Below are 17,922 nucleotides of genomic sequence, written 5' to 3' on the forward strand. Positions count from 1 at the left end.
TCCGCACTGCAGCCGGCCAGTGCAGTACAGACGCGCTTCCTTGGTGTGTTCATATATGATGTATTTGTTAAATCCATGATATGTAATTCTTTTGTATGTATTTCATTTGTATTTTGATGTATTTTGTTTGACCCCGGGGCCAGACTGGAAATCAGTGTGGACCACTGAGTTTGTTCCCCAGGCAAAATAAGATCTAATAAAATAAAAATAATAAAAAATAAGCTGGACACCATAGTGTTTAGTTTCTTAACACGGTGTTGACTGTTATAGAAACTAAACACTGTGACATGTTTAGAAAATAAATACTGTGAAACGTTTCATAAGTGTTACAAAAAGGTGTTTAGAATCTAAACACTTGAATTTTGCAGTGTAGAAAAACGAAATCTAATATTTACTGCTTTTAACGGTTTGGACATGTGTTGTTAACGTTTCTGGTTTTATACATTAAATATTGCCTGGAAAGATGAAAATAAACGGAACTGGGGGTTTGCGAGTAAAACAACTAAAAATATTATTGTGTGAACTTCATTTTTGTTAATACTTACTTGTCTCACAGTTATCTCCTTCATAACCCGTTACACAGGCACATGTGTAGTCATTGATCCCATCTGTACATGTACCCCCATTTATACACGGGGAAGTTGCGCAATCATCGATATCTGGAGGAATGTAAAAATATTGATATAATATCATACGTAGCATGGACAGAATAATTTTCAATTTAGAAGTTCTTATTACACAAGAGAACAGTATCAAATTTGTACTGTTTTAACCGATTTTAATTTTTTACTAATTAGTATCTGTTTTAGAACAAATTTGTGTGATTTGGAACTGTGTTGTTAACGTTTCTGGTTTAATATACCACATATTTCCTGACAAAGAAATAAATAAACGGGACTGGAAGTTGATGATTAAAATATTTATACATAAATTGTGTTAAGTTCTTATTTAAGACTAGCATATATATTCAACTAACTAAACATTTTGAACATGGCTGCTAAATGACCTATATATTTTCTCAATGTCGAAAATTCTCAAAGCTTTCCTTTTAATTACCTTTTAGTCATAAATTAAGAAACATGTTTCAACTAGTCTTCTTTGTGTTGGTTAAATAAGTAATTGAATGAGTTAAATTGTTTCTTATAAAACAATACAAGAAATGTCCAACAACTTTTTGTACAAATGTGAGTGGACGCGGCGAATCAGCCGTAAACTCGGCAAATTGTATTTTGAATTAAAGTGTCAAATGTATGTGAAGGTCGTATTCATAGGTGTATCAATTCGTTGCGACAAGTATCTTATCAAACGCTGTTTAAATCAATCAATAATACTACTGCTGAAGAGGATAATAAGCTTCTACCTATTTCTATAGAATAGTTCTTGTCTTTGTTTGCTTTGGCTAAATCCTGTTCAAGTGGTAGATAACAAAGCATTGTATTTTATCTAGGTATGTATAATCAACAATGAACAATGAGAGGATATTTCTGAACCTCGTTGACTTGGGTATTATTTGAAATGACCGCCAATTATGACTGTTGGATATTTAATACCAGAAATGTAGAAAAAGAGACACATGTACAACCGACAAAAAATACAATTTTGTCGCAGGAACAGAGTTCAACAAATCATAACCCCGCTTTTGGATATCGTTTGAAGTCAAATGATATACCATTTTAAAGCTTATGGTGTATATTTTCTAAACACGAAATAAAACAAAATTGACCGGGGCCGACTTTACGGCTGATTCGCCGCGTCCAGTCACAAATTTGGTAAATTGAATTGCTAATTTTTCTATGTAAATGTTTAATTTAAATTTGTTCTAATATATATTATGTTTTTGGAAATTACGATGGTGATTTGCATTAAGTAAACTGCTATAAATTGGTTTTTTTTCAGTGTAAATATCTAATATTAATTTGTTATAATATAATTCGGTAATTGCGATTGTGATTTACAATATAATCATACAATTTTATATTATGCTTCAGATACATTTCATTTATGTACCTACTTAATTAAATTTGTTTTGTTGTTAATGTTTAATTTCTGTCTATCATATGATTTTGAAAATATTGTAATTATATAAATGTGAAATCATGTGTGAATTAATGAATTGAATGAATGAATCATAGGCAAATAAAATCTACCATAAGCACTGAACTCCGAGCCAAACAAAACAATGCACATGAAAAGACAAAACTTGATCAATTATTTGGATATTTCAACTACGGCCTATAGAAAAACAAATGAGCTACCACGAAATATATCGATATGTTACGTACAAATAATACATTTTCCAGGGTTAGTTTTGTTATAGTACTTACTTATCTCACAGTTTGCTCCTTCATAGCCCACTACACAGGCGCATGTGTAAGTATTGATCCCATCTGTACATGTACCCCAATTTACACATGGGGAACCTGCGCAATCGACGATACCTGCAGTGTATAAACATTGAATTGAATACCACTAGGGCCTATATTTCTTAATTTAGAGTTACTATCGGGATACTCGCGCTTCGCACGGGTCCCCACTAGATGGGTAAATGGGAGCGTTCAAAAAAACATGATGAAATACTGAACAGGTAGAATCATTGAAAAGGTAAATTTTATTTATCTAAATTTGACCCTTCTTACATTTTACATTTAGCTGTTTCTATTTTTTTGTATTTACTGCTTTGCTTGTGACTTCCCGTTTCCATGTTTTTTTTATTTTTTATTTAACTCCGTTTCCATTATTTTTTGAATCTGTCATTACTGTAATTTCCTTTAGTTTTTTTTTTGTCTTTTTTCTACATTATTTTGTTCCCATTATTTGCTGCGCTGCTTGTGATTTCCCGTTCCCATGTTATTTATTTATTGTTTTTTTAATCGGTCATTTATGTCATTTCCTTTTTGTGGTTTTTTTTCGTCTACTTTCTACATATTTTGTTCCCATGCTGCTTTGCCTGTGATTTCCCGCTTCCATATTGTTTATCTAATTTTGTTTTCATTATTTTAGCTTCCTGTTTTCTTATATTTCTTGATTAGTTTCCTATCTTTAACTTTATGTCCTACATTCGCTGATAAGCTATTTCTTTCCTTCTTTATTTTGTTACTGTGACCATTACCCGTATACTCGTACTTTTTTGTCCTTATTTTCTTTTCATTTTTTTTTATATTACTAGTGCTTCTTCAAGGTAAACGCCCCGTGTACGCTTAGATTAACAATGTCGCCAGGTACGCTGTACCGGCGTCAGCTGTATATACGCTTACAGACATGGAACATCTCATTCTGTGTGTTCATTAATCAATATTTATACATTCTTATTCCACGGCTGAGTAACTTTCTTTGAAAGACAGAGAGGTCTCAAAGAAAATGTGCGAAACTGACCATTATCTGCGCTTATCTTATATTGCTTGAATGAATGAAAAGTTGTTTGCAGTACATGATCATGTTGAATGAAAAGTGCTAGGACGGGATTAGCAGTTCTACTACATGTGGATTCAAACTGATCAACGCAAGTCAACCTATCTTGCTGGTCACTTCTTCTTATATAGTGGTCATTTGCAAGAAAGTTCTATTCAAACATGGTTCGATTACCAGACCTGGATAAGGCTCGCGCTATTGGTCAGCTTGAGGCTGGCATACCTCAAAATCACGTTGCGCCAACTTTTGGATTTTCCTGCAGTATGATCTCCAAGCTAAAAGTCAAGTTTCGTCAGACCGGAGATGTCAAAGACAGACCCAGAAGTGGCCATCCAAGAAAAATAACGGCTGTAAAAGACCGGTACGTGAGACTGGCAGTACTTTGAAACCGTTTTTTAATGAAACAGTGTTGTATTCCTTATTCATGTTTACTGATGCAAATGCCGCAGACAATGACAGATTTGGCACATTTTGTTTGAGACCTCCTTGTCTTTCAAAGACATTTACTCAACAATGAAATAAGTTATGGTCACAAATTTGGTGTCATTTTTGACAGAAAAGAACAATGCTTGTAATGATATGAAAAAATATGGAAATAGATTTCAAATATTTCTGATATAAAGCCGTTTTGGTAAGTTCCCAAACTTTTTTTGAGGAATTTATATTCACAACAATTCCCTATTTATATTAAGATTATCATGCACGTAAAACGATATCGATTTACTGCTTTTAAGGGGTACTACACCCCTGGCCAATTGTGTGCCTATTTTTGCATTTTTCTCAAAAATTACAGCACATTGGTGATAAGTAAGATATGTATATTATAGGGGCAAGGACTACAACTACTGTACTGAACATTCAGCAACTCAAAGCAAGTAGTTATTGATTTATTGATCAAATATTGGTTTTCCCTCATCAGTATGGATTAAAAGACCTTTGACCTTGGATGTACAACAGCATGTTATGATCTAATGGGAAACTGTGCACATCAACAAACACCATTTCTATCAAAAAGGCAACAGCCGATATAATTTGAAACCACATAAATTACTAGAGTTGGTTCTTCTCTTGGATTTGGACCAAGCTTTAGAATATCGAATGTTGCGTTTTGAAATAAAACAAACCAGAAATTGATCACCCATTGTAAAAGATATGGCACATGTACCGAATACATGTACATACATTGGCTGACCTTGTGGATTTCCTGGCCCAGCCATGCTAACCACATAAGGAGATTATACGATTAACCTAGTGCAGCTATTGTCATAGCAGGGTATTATTATGTAATACTCCTGATCCATATTTTGCGCTCTCTTGGACTGCTCATTTTTGACTTTAACGCCACAACTATTGTCTGTGCTGAAATAAAATTTTCAGTGCAGTAGTTGTAGTCCTTGCCCCTATAATATACATATCTTACTTGTCCCCAATGCGCTAAATTTGAGAAAAATGCGAAAATAGGCACAAAATATGGCATGGGTGTAGTACCCCCTTAAAGGGTTTCTAAATGTTTGTACAAATTTAGCACATTTCATTATCTTTTTTCTAACATATTCCAATGGATTTGACATGTGTTTCTAACATTTTTAAGGCAACGTTGTCTACGTTTCTGGTTAAATATACCACACAAAATAATAAACGCAACTGGAAGTTGACGAATAAAATATTTAAACATAATTGTGTTAGTTTCTTATTTGTGATTGTCATAAATATATACAATTGATTATATTTTTAAATAGGGCTGCTGAATGACTTATTTTCATTATCGGAAATTATTCTCAAAGATTTCATTTTGTAATTTAAATATCTTTTTGATGATTTTCAGCAGCAGTTCCCCAAACATGTATACAGTAGTTTATGTGTGGAATCACGTTTTTAGTCTTTAACTTACAAAAATATCCCAAAAAGTTAGAAGACAGGTTACATAAATAATTGAAAGGGGAATAAATCTTATAAATGGATAAAAAAATCATCACAGGCAAACAAAATCTAGCAAAAGCGCTGAACCCCGAGCCAAACAAAACTACACACTTGAAAACAGAAAACTTATTATTAAAATTAAAAATTATTTAGATATCGGAACTAAGGATTAAAAATAATTAATGAGCTACGATGAAATAGTTTAATATGTTACATAATCATATATTTTGCAGGATCACATACTTAAGAGTACTTACTTGTCTCACAGTTTTCTCCTCCATAACCCGTTGCACAGGCGCATGTGTAGTCATTGATCCCATCTATACATGTACCACCATTTACACATGGTGAATCTGCGCAATCGTCAATATCTGGAGGAGTATATATATATACATTTAACCTTATACCATTCTTGGCATGGACAAATTATTTATTAATTTAGAAGTTTAGAGAAAAACGATATCGAATTTGTACTGCTTTTAATGGCGCTGTCACACTACGACGGACTGGGTCAACGAACATCACCGTATACAAAAATATTTTATTTGGTGGAAAAATCACCAGTCCGGCAGAAGATTCGGTGGGATTTGGGGTCCGATTCCCGTTCGTCTCTCTATGCGTTGTGGCCGCTAATAATCATGTAGGCGTCTTATATCCGATCGTTCAACATCCGACAAATGACCGGATTTGGGGGTCCGATTCCCGTTCGTTTCTCTTTGCGTTGTGGCCGCTAATAATCCTGCAGGCGTCTTATATCCGATCGTTCAACGTCCGATAAATGACCGGCGAAGGGTGGACAAAGTGGGGAAAGCCAATTTTTAAGGGGAAAATGGCCAAACATGGGCTAAAAAGTACAAAAAGGGCTACAAATCTTACATATCAGGGCAACCAGCGTCCGGGGGAAAATAGAGGTGAGAAACCTTTGGACAATGAAGGCCCAGTTGAAGCCATTTGTGGATCAATGTTAGCACTATTATTGGATACTATTATAGTTTGAAAAAGCCGCAAATTGGTGAAATGAAAGCCTAATTGAAGCCATTGAAAAGTTTTCACCATTATTGTATATATATACGATTGTTTTAAACATAACGCGTGGATGTCCACAGTAGAAGCAAAAAGGAAGACTTGTCCACTTTTCAAAATGAAGGTCCAATTGAAGCCATTTGCATGGGGATGGTTTTTACATTATTAGGCCAAATGTGTAACAATTTAGTTTAAAATGTGTGAAAATGAAGACCAAATTGAGCTTATTTTAGTTGGAAAAAATTGAAATCTGGATTGTTTTTTTGGTGCATCATGTTTACACTATTATTGCCTTAAACAAAAAATAAAAGGCCCGAACTGAATTTGCAAACTTTAAAATGTTACACTGGTCCACTGACACTTAGATATAAGACTTCAGACTCGAAATTTCAGGTAAAGCATGCATGGATTGATATGTTAAAGTCAGTAATATAGTCCGTCTTAAATACTGACTTCGGTGACAAAATATCACAGGCCCTGCATATCGACAGTCGGCAGTAATTTTCACAGGCTTTTGGACCAAGGACCCACCTTTAAGCACTGCCTATAATAATCACAGGCCTACAGGCCCACAGTTACTACTGTCCAGGGCATACTCAATAACGTGCAATTTCACCTTTTCTCTTCTCTTTTTCTCCGTTTTCTCTTCTCCTATTCTCCCTTTTCTCTTCTCTTTTTCTAACGTTCTCTTCTCTTTTCTCTCATTTCCCCTTTCTTTTTTTCTTTCTTGTCAGTCACTAAAACTGGGAGGAATTTGATATCCGATTATCGCGTCCTCTACCCTTCAGAAAGTGCCCCCTCCCCCAATACTGACATGGGTCTACTAAATTACGTGCCCCCCCCCCATGATCGATGCACATGTTCTCCAGTAATAGGCCTACATCCGGCACAAGCACCAGCGAAACCTCCCGAACACCTGCGGTATATAAACGAAAGAATAACGAACAAACTCAGGAAATATATACAGGACAGTACGAACACACATCGGACAACTTCCGAACATGTGTATCCGGCACACTCCGTTTCAAGTTTTGTGCATGCACAAAACTTGCCGACGGAATAAACAAACATCACCTAACACGAAACGCATTTGGCGGATAATAGCAGGACATTAAAAGAACATAAAACGAACATTGACGCACACTAACGGATTTGCTAAAATAACATCCGTTTCTTGTACGCAGGGCCGATCCGGTGAGGCGTATCATGTTTTTTTTTCACCTGTCCATGCACAAAACTAAAATACCATCTGTTTCTTGTACGGAAGACCGATTCGGTGTAGTGTGACAGGCGCGTAACGGTTATCTTAATGCTTTAACTATTTTTGCACATTTCATATCTTTTTGGATCAAATTCGATTGGTTTGGACGTAGAAAAGAAGCAAATAAACGTGACTGAAAATTGACGACTTAAATATTTAAACATACTTGTGTGAACTTCATACTTACTTGTCTCACAGTTATCTCCTTCATAACCCGTTACACAGGTACATGTGTAGTCATTGATTCCATCTGTACAGGTACCCCCATTCATACATGGGGATGGGGAAACTGCGCACTCGTTGATATCTGGAGGGGTGTATAAATATTGAACATAATACTATTATTAGCATGGACACAATAATTTGGTCATTTAGAAGTTATTATTACACATGAAAAACGATATCAAATTTTTACTATTTTTACCGGGTTTATAAATTTTATTACTATTTGAGCATCTTTCATATATTTTTAGAAAAAAAGCGCAAAAGCGCAGTGAAAAAAAAGCGCAGTGATTTATAGTGCGCTACGCACAGGCACAACGCCTAGCCGTTGATCCACAAGCCTCAGCACACTTTACAGAACAAATTTGAGTGGTTTGGACTTGTGTTGTTTAAAACGTTTCTGGTTTGATATACCACATAGTTCCTGACAAAGAAATAAATATACGCAAGTGGAAGTTGATGATTAAAATATCTAAACATAATTGTGTTAATTTCTTATGTATGAATATTATATATATTTAACTGAATGTATATTTTGAAGATAGGTAACACCCCTATTCTCACTATCGAAATTTATTCTGAAAACTTTCTTTTGTAATTTAAATATGTTATTCTAATGCTTTTAGGCGCAGTTCCGCAAACATGAATACAATAGATAATATTCTGAATTTCATTTGAGTTATAAATTTACAAAAATTTCCCAATAAGTAATTTGACTGGCTTAATTGTCTCTTATATAAAAAAAAGTTAAAAGAAACATCATAATCAAACACAATCTAGCAAAAACTCTAAGTCTTGAGTCACACAAAACGATTGGGATATCCCAACTACGGCTATAGGAAAATAGATGAGCTACGATTATTTGACATCAGAAGGACATTATTCGTATTCAGAATGTAATTCGATTTGTCTGATGTGCTCTAATGTCCCACAATAAATACTGTCCAAACGTTCATACCCCATCCCTTAACAGTACTTACTTGTATCACAGTTGTCTAAAAGTTCTTATTAGGCAAAAGATAACAATACCCTCCAATCATAATACTAATCACAGAGTGTCCGTCCGTCCGTCCGTCCGTCCGCGCGCTATCGCGTTCGCGATGTGCACTGTCGCGTGCTCGCGGTGCGGTATCGCAGAGTATCAACGGGAGTGTGCGCGGAGTACAGTGCGCGTATCGGAAAGCATTGCAGTGCGACTAACAGTTGCATCTCATCGTACCAATAGGCCTACTTTCAACACATATTCTGGAGGACCCCCTGAAATAGGCTCATCACGAGAACCGCCCGACCCCGAGAACCGCGAAATCTAGTGTTTTACTAATTTCAAAGGAATTCTAAATGGCTAATGTTTAAATGGTTTGTTTAAAAGGTTGATGTTTAAATATTTAATCATTATCGTGTTCATTTCTAATTTATCCCAACTACATTCTCCAGAAATACAAATTAGATGCGATGACATATTTTGATATGTTTGGAAGTTATTATTAGACCAAAGAAAAACAATACCCAGCAACGTTTTACTTGTTTTAAAGGAATTGTAAATGGCGCTAGAAGCAGAATGTTTCATATGTTTTTTACCAAAAAAGGATTCAAGCGTGACTGAAGGTTGGTATTTAAATATTTAAACATTATTATGTTCATTTCTCATTTATCCCTACTTCTTACTTCTAGAAATGTAAAGAAGTTGCGATGAAATAATTTGATATGTTACATACAAATCATACATTTTGACAGGTTCACTTGCTTATTTGTACTTACTTGTCCCACAGTCGGACCCTGCGTAGCCTGTTACACATGCGCATGTGTAGCTATTGACCCAATCTGTACATGTACCACCATTCATACACGGGTTAACGGCGCAGTCATCGATATCTGGATTGTATAAACATAGAATCTAAAATAATGCTTACCAGGACATAATATTTCTTTAATTCTTTTTCTGTTTGTTTAGAAGTTCTTATTAGACAAAAGATAACAATACCCTTCAGTGTTTGACTACTTTAAAAGAATTCTAAGTGGTTGTAGAATGTTTGATTTTTCCCCAAAGAAAGAATCAAGCGTGACTGCAGGTTGATGTTTAAATATTTAAACCTTTTTTGTGTGTTCATTTCTTATTTATCCCAACTACAACCTAGAGAAATATTAATTATTAGCTGCGATGAAATATTTTGATATGTCACATAAAAACCATACATTTTGACAAGTTCATTTGCGTATTTGTACTTACTTGTCCCACAGTCGGACCCTTCGTAGCCTGGTACACATGTGCATATAATGATATCGCCCCTAGGTGTACATATACCCCCATTCATACACGGGTTAACGGCGCAGTCATCGAAATCTGGATTGTATAAACATAGAATCTAAAATAATGCTTACCAGGACATAATATTTCTTTAATTCCTTTTCTCTTTATTTAGAAGTTCTAAAAGTCAAAAGATAACAATACCCTACAATGTTTGACTACTTTTAAAGGAATTTTAAGTGGCTGTAGCTTATTTGTACCTACTTGTCCCACAGTCGGACCCTGCCCAGCCTGTTACACATGTGCATGTGTAGCTATTGACCCCATCTGTACATGTACCATCATTCATACACGGGTTAACGCCGCAGTCGTCGATGTCTTGATTGTATAAACATAAAATCTAAAATAATGCTTAGCAGGACACAACATTTCTTCATTTCTTTATCTCTTTGTTTAGAAGTTCTTTATTAGACAAAAGATAACAATACCCTCCAATGTTTTACTTCTTTTAAAGGGATTCTAATGTGGCTGTAGGCTATTTCATACATTTTCCCCCCAAAAAGGAATCAAGAATGACTGGAAGTTGGTGCTTAAAAAATGTAAACATAATTGTATTCATTTCTCATTTGTCCCATCCACTCTGGAGTGTATTAACAATGAATCTGAAATGATGCTTAGCAGGACATAATAAATTATTTCTTTATAATTTCTTTTGGACTTTGTTATTATTAGACAAACGAAAAACAATACCCAGCAATGTTTTACTTGTTTTAAAATGGCGCTAGAAGCAGAATGTTTCTTTTTTTTTAACAAAAAAGGAATTCAAGCGTGACTGAAGGTTGATATTTAAATATTCAAACATTATTCATGTTATTATGTTCATTTCTCATTTATCCTAACTACTACCTAGAGAAATATAAATAAGTTGCGATGAAATATTTTGATATTTTACATAAAGACCATACATTTGCTTACTTACTTGTCCCACAGTCGGACCCTGCCCAGCCTGTTACACATGTGCATGTGTAGCTATTGACCCCATCTGTACATGTACCACCATTCATACACGGGTTAACTGCGCAGTCGTCGATATCTTAAATTTATAAACATATAATCTAAAATAATGCTTAGCAGTACATAGTATTTCTTTAATTCCTTTTCTCTTTATTTAGAAGTTCTAAAAGTCAAAAGATAACAATAACCTATAATGTTTGACTACTTTTAAAGGAATTCTAAGTGGCTGTAAAATGTTTCATTATGTTTTTTCCCAAAGAAAGAATCAATCGCGACTGAAGGTTGATGTTTAGATATTTAAACCTTTTTTGTGTCCCAGCTACAACCTAGAGAGATATAAATTAGCTGCAATGAAATATGTTGATATGTTAAATAAAACCATACATTTTGACAGGTTCACCTGCTTATTTTGTACTTACTTGTCCCACAGTCGGACCCTGCCCAGCCTGTTACACATGTGCATGTGTAGCTATTGACCCCATCTGTACATGTACCACCATTCATACACGGGTTAACGCCGCAGTCGTCGATGTCTTGATTGTATATATAAACATAAAATCTAAAATAATGCTTAGCAGGACACAACATTTCTTCATTTCTTTATCTCTTTGTTTAGAAGTTCTTATTAGACAAAAGATAACAATACCCTCCAATGTTTTACTTCTTTTAAGGGTACATTCTCTTGGGTCATGACCTTGACACAGGGAAAATTTTTTATTTTATTTTTGACAAGAAGACATACATACCCTTCATATAAAATAACATGAATCCTGAAAAAAAGTGCCAATATGTAATTTCCCCCTATTTTGTCTCCCGTTGCTAATGAAAACAAACTCCGATTGTATTGCGTGAGGTCCATTTATTAAAAGCTCCATGGTATGCACCAATTACTCTTTTAGTTTCGAGCCCAGACTGCATATTGTAAGGACGAACGACGTGTGTTTAGAACGACGTAAACCACAGCATAAACCGATTGTGAAGGAGACTAACTCTCAAGTCGAAGCGTTTCAGATTAGAACGTCAGTCCGGCAAACTCGTCAAATTGGGCATATAATATCAAAACGGGATGTACGAACGGGAATCGGGATATCGCTGTGCTTGAAACCGTGCGCCCAGCAGGGCCCACGCCCGGTAACTTGCAGTAGTGTTTTGTTTTGCACTAGAGACCGGGCATGCAAGAAGTGCTGTGAAAACATATTTATATGGAAGATATGGGCCTATATTTAATAGATTTACTGAAACCCGGGGCTCACAAAAATGATTATTATAAATGATCAACCAAATATTGTTGAAGGTCTATTGATAATTATTCAATGACAATGGACATGCCTATTGCCTCCGGCAAGGGGGAGGGGGGGGGGTAATCCCATACTGCCAAATGCATATGGCATTATAGACATGGGTCCCTATTTTTGCTGAAAATCCATATGGGTCCGTTAAACCCCCGTACCGTGAATCTCGATCTTTTCGGGGAAAATGGGTCTAGGCCTATAGGAAAGAAAACTTTAGACATGGGTCTATATTTTTGAGAAAATCCTTAGAAATGGGTAGGCCCCTCCCTACCTGTCCACGGTCAAATGGCAATGGGTAGGCCTACGGGTTTCAAGTCTGGAGCCTCCACCCCCGTCTAAAAAATATCAACTTGTTCCCCCCGCATGCCTAGGGCCGGTTTTTAGGTGTCACTTCGCCTAAACCATAATTATACGCCTAACGACCATACCCGTCATACGCGTAGGCCTACGGGGGGAGGGGCTTTTGGGGTGGCAAAAAAGAAGGGCAGCAGAGGCGGCAAAGGGATAGCGCGCAGTGGTGTAGATTTCTTTTTGACAATTGGGGGATGGGGGATGGAAGTTTTTTTTGAAGTAGGCCTATAGGCCTATACGGTGAATCCAGCACCTTTTGGCGACAGCATTATAAGCAAAAAAATACTAGAAGATAACTTGTGACATAGGCCTACTAGATGCAAAAGTGGAATAAATTCGTGTTGAGCGTGCAAAAATTTGCACTTTGGGGGCTAGCTAAAATGGCCAATGAGGTTAATTTGGTCAGAAACCCCTGGCAGAAACCCACATACAGGCATCAACATTGGGAGGGTGATTGTATGGAACATCTACCCTGGCAAAATATTAGTGGGATTTATCCTCCATCCCACCAGGATCTACGCCTACAAAAGGGATCCGAAAATCTAAACTTCAAAAATAGTCCAATAGGCCTTCTGATTAAAATACAAAATAACAAAAACACAAAATAACTTTCCATGACAATATGTCGGTTCATAAAATACAAACACAAAGGTTTTTACTGCTTTTGGAAGGAGGGTGGTCCGAAATTTTAAAAAAGTCGGCGGCAATGAAATTACGACCCCCCTTTTTTCGGCAACAAAAAAATTATGACCCCCTCCGCTGATTGGCCTACACCTTAGGGGCTGTGCAATAATTATGACCCCTGGGGAGGGTAAAATTGGCGGGGGGGGCAAGACATTTGTGGCGAGCCGAAAGGGGCAAGCAATTCCCCCAAGCGATTTTGGGGGCTCCTTTTAATAAAACACTCTAAAATGGCTTGGTAAAAAAGTACGGAAACGCTTAAATTTTCCTCCTCGGAGCGCTGAAGGGGCACAGAATTTTGGCGGGCCGACGGGGGGGGGGTGAAGCGATTTTGGCGGGCCGAGAGGGGGAAGCGATTTTGGCGAGTCATTTGAAGTTTTACCCCTGGGGGTAAATTGCACAGCCCCTTAGGCCTACCCCATAAACAGGCTAAAATTGTATTGAAATCATTCAAATCAGTCTTTTGAATGAAATAACCACACTATCTGTCATCTTGTGACTCCTACATTTTGGTCATCGAAAATGTTATGACCCCCATATATTTTTTATCCTTAAAATTTTTGAACCTTCTGTATATTTGGGCCCCCCTTCCGAAGAAAATGATAGCGCCCCACCACCCCCCCCCCCCGCCAGGCCTAATCAATTTTTGTTCTTGAGCAAAGATTGGTGAATCATATGATTTACAAATGCATCGTTAAACCATTGGCCTATTTTGTACTTTTGTTCTCAAAATTACAAAAAAAAAGTAAGGCAATTATCGTAGTAGGCTGACGATATCCATTCTTGTTCTAAAATTGTTAATTTTGCCCTTGGTTTGTTCTGACTAGAAATATGAAACACTGGCCCTGTTCTGACCACAGCTTCTAACATTCAAACATCGTTGGTCAATCATGTTCCAAACGGGATATACAACCGCGGCAGTCTTCTCCAAGTGTGTACATCTCGATTTGCCGGATTGACCCATGACCTCATGAAACGTAAACACATGGCCGGGCGTGAAATATAAATTTCTCCGTGTCTTCTTGCCAGGAAAATCAGGAATTTAACCAGTTGCAGTCATTTGATTGTGAGTAGCAAAGTACACAAGCAACCGGGCCTTGTCCTGGCTTATGAGGGCGAATTTCGTTTGACACTTTGTCAAATAAGTAACATAGACTTGAAAGAAATGTTACGCGATTGACCGTATCTCTGAATCGTGTAAAAGCTTAAAAAGTGTTGACCATACCGTCTAAAATAATTGATATTTCGAAATTGGCTGATCGTAATCCCCAAATTCGAGTATGCACATGTAGCGAAGATATGCACCATATCTTGCAAAGTTAATTTTTTTTGAAAATAATTAAACAAGCTATGAAAGCTAGACTCATTACGAAATTTTTGAAAAATACAAATTTCAGTCGTAAATTTAGGTTTTCTACAACTGTAATTTTATTTCTGAAGTAGAGATATCAAAACTGAATAGCAAGAATGTTATTATGGGATGTTTTATAGATGACTACAATTTGGTTTAGAAATCGGAATGAGGAAAATTGATGAAATGACTGGTCAAAAAAAAATAGCGAGTGCTATAATCAATGACCCAGTTCATTCACTCCCAGTCCCAATCAGAGTCTGAAAACTAAAATAGCAATGGAAAAATAATAATATATAAACCTTTACCTTTAAGATGAGGTATAACTTTTATTTTTCCGATGATTATTTCTGGGCCAAATTTGATACTTAATGTGGCAAAATCATCCCATTTTTTTGCTCAAAACCTCAAAAGAGGCAGTAACCTTAAAGGGATTCTAAGTGGCTGTAGGCTATTTCATACATCCCCCCAAAAGGAATCAAGAATGACTGGAAGTTGATGCTTAAAAAATGTAAACATAATTGTATTCATTTCTCATTTGTCCCATCCACTCTGGAGTGTATTAACAATGAATCTGAAATGATGCTTAGCAGGACATAATAAATTATTTCTTTATAATTTCTTTTGGACTTTGTTATTATTAGACAAACGAAAAACAATACCCAGCAATGTTTTACTTGTTTTAAAATGGCGCTAGAAGCAGAATGTTTCTTTCTTTTTTTTAACAAAAAAGGAATTCAAGCGTGACTGAAGGTTGATATTTAAAAATTCAAACATTATTCATGTTATTATGTTCATTTCTCATTTATCCTAACTACTACCTAGAGAAATATAAATAAGTTGCGATGAAATATTTTGATATTTTACATAAAGACCATACATTTGCTTACTTACTTGTCCCACAGTCGGACCCTGCCCAGCCTGTTACACATGTGCATGTGTAGCTATTGACCCCATCTGTACATGTACCACCATTCATACACGGATTAACTGCGCAGTCGTCGATATCTTAAATTTATAAACATAGAATCTAAAATAATGCTTAGCAGTACATAGTATTTCTTTAATTCCTTTTCTCTTTATTTAGAAGTTCTAAAAGTCAAAAGATAACAATACCCTACAATGTTTGACTACTTTTAAAGGAATTCTAAGTGGCTGTAAAATGTTTCATTATGTTTTTTTCCAAAGAAAGAATCAATCGTGACTGAAGGTTGATGTTTAGATATTTAAACCTTTTTTGTGTCCCAGCTACAACCTAGAGAGATATAAATTTGCTGCAATGAAATATGTTGATATGTTAAATAAAAACCATACATTTTGACAGGTTCACCAGCTTATTTGTACTTACTTGTCCCACAGTCGGACCCTGCCCAGCCTGTTACACATGTGCATGTGTAGCTATTTACCCCATCTGTACATGTACCACCATTCATACACGGGTTAACTGCGCAGTCGTCGATATCTTGAATTTATAAACATAGAATCTAAAATAATGCTTAGCAGTACATAGGATTTCTTTAATTCCTTTTCTCTTTATTTAGAAGTTCTAAAAGTCAAAAGATAACAATACCCTACAATGTTTGACTACTTTTAAAGGAATTATAAGTGGCTGTAAAATGTTTCATTATGTTTTTTCCAAAGAAAGAATCAATCGCGACTGAAGGTTGATGTTTAGATATTTAAACCTTTTTTGTGTCCGAGCTACAACATAGAGAGACATAAATTAGCTGCAATGAAATATGTTGATATGTCAAATAAAAACCATACATTTTGACAGGTTCACCTGCTTATTTGTACTTACTTGTCCCACAGTCGGACCCTGCCCAGCCTGTTACACATGTGCATGTGTAGCTATTGACCCCATCTGTACATGTGCCACCATTCATACACGGGTTAACGCCGCAGTCGCCGATGTCTTGATTGTATAAACATAAAATCTAAAATAATGCTTAGCAGGACACAACATTTCTTCATTTCTTTATCTCTTTGTTTAGAAGTTCTTATTAGACAAAAGATAACAATACCCTCCAATGTTTTACTTCTTTTAAAGGGATTCTAAGTGGCTGTAGGCTATTTCATACATCCCCCAAAAAAAGGAATCAAGAATGACTGGAAGTTGATGCTTAAAAAATGTAAACATAATTGTATTCATTTCTCATTTGTCCCATCCACTCTGGAGTGTATTAACAATGAATCTGAAATGATGCTTAGCAGGACATAATAAATTATTTCTTTATAATTTCTTTTGGACTTTGTTATTATTAGACAAATGAAAAACAATACCCAGCAATGTTTTACTTGTTTTAAAATGTCGCTAGAAGCAGAATGTTTCTTTATATAAAAAAAAAAAAAGGAATTCAAGCGTGACTGAAGGTTGATATTTAAAAATTCAAACATTATTCATGTTATTATGTTCATTTCTAATTTATCCTAACTACTACCTAGAGAAATATAAATAAGTTGCGATGAAATATTTTGATATTTTACATAAAGACCATACATTTGCTTACTTACTTGTCCCACAGTCGGACCCTGCCCAACCTGTTACACATGTGCATGTGTAGCTATTGACCCCATCTGTACATGTACCACCATTCATACACGGGTTAACTGCGCAGTCGTCGATATCTTGAATTTATAAACATAGAATCTAAAATAATGCTTAGCAGTACATAGTATTTCTTTAATTCCTTTTCTCTTTGTTTAGAAGTTCTAAAAGTCAAAAGATAACAATACTCTACAATGTTTGACAACTTTTAAAGGAATTCTAAGTGGCTGTAAAATGTTTCATTATGTTTTTTTCCAAAGAAAGAATCAATCGCGACTGAAGGTTGATGTTTAGATATTTAAACCTTTTTTGTGTCCCAGCTACACCTAGAGAGATATAAATTAGCTGCAATGAAATATGTTGATATGTTAAATAAAAACCATACATTTTGACAGGTTCACCTGCTTATTTGTACTTACTTGTCCCACAGTCGGACCCTGCCCAGCCTGTTACACATGTGCATGTGTAGCTATTGACCCCATCTGTACATGTACCACTATTCATACACGGGTTAACGCCGCAGTCGTCGATGTCTTGATTGTACAAACATAAAATCTAAAATAATACTTAGCAGGACACAACATTACTTCATTTCTTTATCTCTTT

At 35.8% G+C, this 17,922-nt stretch overlaps 1 protein-coding gene across 1 annotated transcript in view; it reads right to left on the minus strand.

Moving 5' to 3' along the window:
• LOC140140946 (uncharacterized) overlaps window positions 1-10,783 on the minus strand; it is a 123,331-nt gene extending 112,548 nt beyond the window's left edge. The window contains 7 exon segments of the mRNA XM_072162713.1: window positions 546-659; window positions 2,325-2,438; window positions 5,586-5,699; window positions 7,800-7,919; window positions 9,593-9,706; window positions 10,062-10,175; window positions 10,344-10,783. Of these exon segments, the coding sequence (XP_072018814.1) occupies window positions 546-659; window positions 2,325-2,438; window positions 5,586-5,699; window positions 7,800-7,919; window positions 9,593-9,706; window positions 10,062-10,175; window positions 10,344-10,428 (775 nt within the window). The 5' untranslated portion in view covers window positions 10,429-10,783.
• Window positions 10,784-17,922: the final 7,139 nt, after the last annotated feature.

This window comes from Amphiura filiformis, chromosome 2 (assembly GCF_039555335.1).
Source record: "Amphiura filiformis chromosome 2, Afil_fr2py, whole genome shotgun sequence".
Lineage (NCBI taxonomy): Eukaryota > Metazoa > Echinodermata > Ophiuroidea > Amphilepidida > Amphiuridae > Amphiura > Amphiura filiformis.